The sequence below is a fragment of the Austrofundulus limnaeus genome, unplaced genomic scaffold (assembly GCF_001266775.1).
Source record: "Austrofundulus limnaeus strain Quisiro unplaced genomic scaffold, Austrofundulus_limnaeus-1.0 Scaffold47, whole genome shotgun sequence".
Classification (NCBI taxonomy): domain Eukaryota; kingdom Metazoa; phylum Chordata; class Actinopteri; order Cyprinodontiformes; family Rivulidae; genus Austrofundulus; species Austrofundulus limnaeus.
Window position 1 is genome coordinate 2,300,424 of NW_013952449.1, and position 3,437 is coordinate 2,303,860.

At 42.7% G+C, this 3,437-nt stretch overlaps 1 protein-coding gene across 1 annotated transcript in view; it reads left to right on the forward strand.

Annotated features, from left to right (window-relative positions):
* The window catches only part of szt2 (SZT2 subunit of KICSTOR complex), a gene marked incomplete in the record, with an annotated part of 111,681 nt that overhangs the window by 87,938 nt on the left and 20,306 nt on the right, over positions 1-3,437 (forward strand). Inside the window, 5 exon segments of the mRNA XM_014008071.1 lie at positions 1,260-1,518; positions 1,592-1,671; positions 2,551-2,676; positions 2,773-2,975; positions 3,225-3,321. Of these exon segments, the coding sequence (XP_013863525.1) occupies positions 1,260-1,518; positions 1,592-1,671; positions 2,551-2,676; positions 2,773-2,975; positions 3,225-3,321 (765 nt within the window).

The following is a 3,437-nucleotide window of genomic DNA, read 5'->3' on the forward strand; positions in this document are numbered from 1 at the left end:
TATATATATAGTCTGTGAAAGTAGGTATATGCGTATTTGTACTATTTGATTAGCTGTATAGAAAGGTCCAACCAGGGACTGGAGTTGTGAATTACCTTTAACTATATACTCTTAGTGCAACTCATCAGCTGCAGACACTGCTCTGTTGCTATGCTTGTCTGCATTGTCCCGTCAAATAAATTAAGAAAAATAAATAGCTGAAAAAATAAACTTCAACAACGTAATTTGTCGTAATACGCCATCGTAAATAATAACTGTGCCAACAAATTAAAATTGTGCAAAACATGAACCAAATTAAAGCTGTGCGAACGATGAATAACAAATGTGCAAATACAACTGGAATTATAAATGTGCATAAACGGAGGAAGCAATAATAACAGTTAGAGATGACAGATTTGTTGTGGAGTGTGTCGGCCTGTGGCACGACAGATTTGCTGTGGCAGTCTGTTAGAAAAGCTGCTCCACTGTCTGTCCAGTGTTTGGTAGCAGGGATGTTCTTCCCTCTGTCATGGAAAAAAGATAAAGTGAGACAGGAAGTCCCATGTCAGGGATGTTTACCTGTTTATTACAAAAGAAGTGTCAAGCAGAACGTCCATGGATGTTCTGCTTGACACTTCTTTTGTAATAAATAGATAAAAATCTCATCCCCTGCAGGGGATGAGACAGATCTAATCTGTCTAACGGGAGCGTGTCAGAGAGTTCTTCATCAGTGAAACACAACTCCATCATTATTGTCAGAACTGGAAGTTTTTTACATCTGTTTATTACATGTTTAGCCTTTTAAATCACCCTGGCACCTACACCTAAGAAAAAAGAAACTAAACAAATCAATAAAAATGATTATATTTACCTTTTTTTATTATTATTAGTTATTATTACATTTTTTTTATTTTGTTTGTCTAAAGCAGAGGTGGACTATCTTGATCCTTCAGGGTATTTATCCTGCATGTTGCACTTGTTTCCCTGCTCCAACACACCTGATTCAGTGATTGAAACTAGTTAATTACTGATTCATTCAGATCAGGTGTGTTGAAGCAGAAACAATAAAAAGATTTAGGACAGTGGTCTTTGAGGATCAGGATTGGACCCCCCTGGTCTAAAAGCTTCAAGTTTCAAATCATTCTTTTGTTTATCTTAATACAGGGTCAAGTTTTATTTGTCAGATCTTTGCGTGATAAGTCCGGTTTTTATTAAAAACAAGAAAGTTTAGGTTTGATCAGTACATTTAGTTCGGGGCTTTTTTTGCGCTTCTGTTCTTCCAGGATCCCAACCCGTTCCTTGGTCCCTCCATGGAGCCTGATGCTTTGCTGCGTAGTTCTGTTCCTCCTCTGGCCAGCAAGGAGCAGGGCCGGCTGGGAAGTTCAGCTCGAACCCTCGCCCCACTTCACTTCCCGTCCGAGCTGCTTCCCTTCGACGAGGCTCTGAGGGACGTGTGCACCAGCAGGCCCCTGATGGACGGCGATGTGGTGGCCCGACACGGCGGGCAGCTGCTGGACATCAAAGCTGCCGAGCGGAGAGGTAAACTCGTTTCTGTTCAGGGGGTCCAGCTCCTTCTGCACGTGGGATACTGACGCTGTGTTTGTGCCGACAGAAATGGAGAAACAGATGAAAATAGAAAACTTGTTTGTGACCTGGCAGCAGAGGTCAGCGCAGTCCAACACGCCTATTTCTGTAAGTATCCCACATGATGCTTGCAGATACGTCTGTGGATGAGAGTTAAAACTAAACTGTGGAAGGTTTTTGTCTTAGCATGTCTGGAAAAGTCTGGACTTGGATTTTAGTATTTTCCAGGTCTGGATGAGTCTGGAAAAAAGACAACTGAGTAGCCGACGCTATATTGCCTTATATGTATTAGCTCAGCGCTAGCGCAACAAACTAATAAGCTAAACTGAGGTCCTTTATCCATATTTTCAGTTTCAGACTGAGTCATTTTTGCGTTCCCCTCTCTGTCATGTGGATGGAGGACCTCAGTGATGAGAGGAGAATGTGTAGCACTGAGCTAATACATATATATATGGTGATAGCATCGGGGCTAACGCTAAAGCTAACAGGCTAAGCTGAGGTTCTTCTTCCATGAAGCAGCTCTGTTGTCCTCCATCYATATTTTCAGTTMCARGYTGAGTCATTTCTACCTTCTCCTCTCTGTCAACGCTCTCTGRTTTCATTTAAAAGAGTCGATCATCAGATATTGTCCAAGATTAACCTTCAGGGTGGATATAGCTCACTAGCAGCCTCACACCGAGGACCTATCCATGTCATCATTTACCCAGAATGCTTTGTGTGTAAATAAAATGGCCCCGTCCGTGTAATATATTTTTAAACTTATAGTTTAAAATTTTATAAAACTAAACGTCCTACAGAATTTTTACAGTCTTTATTTTACAGTTAAAATATATGTTTATTAAACAAAATCTAATGTTACAACTAATCATGGATCCCTTTAAATATTTTCCATTGTAACTTCTTCAGAGTCAGGTTGGGATCAGATTTGTGTGGACTTACTGTTTTTTCCTGGTGATATTTTGCTATAATAACACCTGAACTCAACAGGGAACAGACCTGGAGATTCTGAAGCAGTCATCGAGACTTGTCCACTACTGCGCCACCCCTCTTCTCTTTGACCCCGTCTTCCGTAAGCAGATCCAGGAGGAAGCTACAGCTCAGCCTCTTCTAAAGGTCTGTGGGGATCGTGTTCAACATGTTAGTCTTTTTTTTTCACCACACATTTTTTACTCTGTTTCTGACTTTTGCGTCATTTATTATCCCCATCAGAAAAGGCACCGCTCCAGTGACTCGACGGCGTCGGGCCGGGATCGCAGCTTCAGCACCGATTCCACAGAGATGCTTCCCTGCAGACTGAAGGATGAACCCTGGCTGCTGGAGATTTCCAGCAACTTCCTGCAGCAGTACGTCCAGTACCTGCAGAGCATGGGTTTCATTCTGGTGCAGGTCCGGCCTTCGTCTCCGGCTCGCAGGTCTGCTTCATGTCCCCAGCTGACTGTAGTTCCAAAATGCTTTGTTTATTCATTTAAAATCATCGCAATGATCTAAAATCATTGTATGTCAGTAGATAAACACTAATGGATCTATCTCTTCCTCTGTTCAGTCTCTTTTCTCCCACTTTTTATCTTTTGACATTAAGTAGCACCGCTCCACACAATCTGTGAGGCTCACCATGAGTTGTGTCTTATCCTAACACCCCCTCCCTCCCTGCCTCCTTGCAGCATCGCCCGGGCCCGTGCTGCCATGCTGAGCTCCATGTCGATGGAAGGAAGGATGTCTTTTTCTTATGTGAAGCAGAAGAGTGAGGACAGCCCTAAGGTTGGTGGCCATCTGAGAAATACACACTTGGTTCTTCACACTCACACACACACACACACACACACACACACACACACACACACACACACACACACACACACACACACACACACACA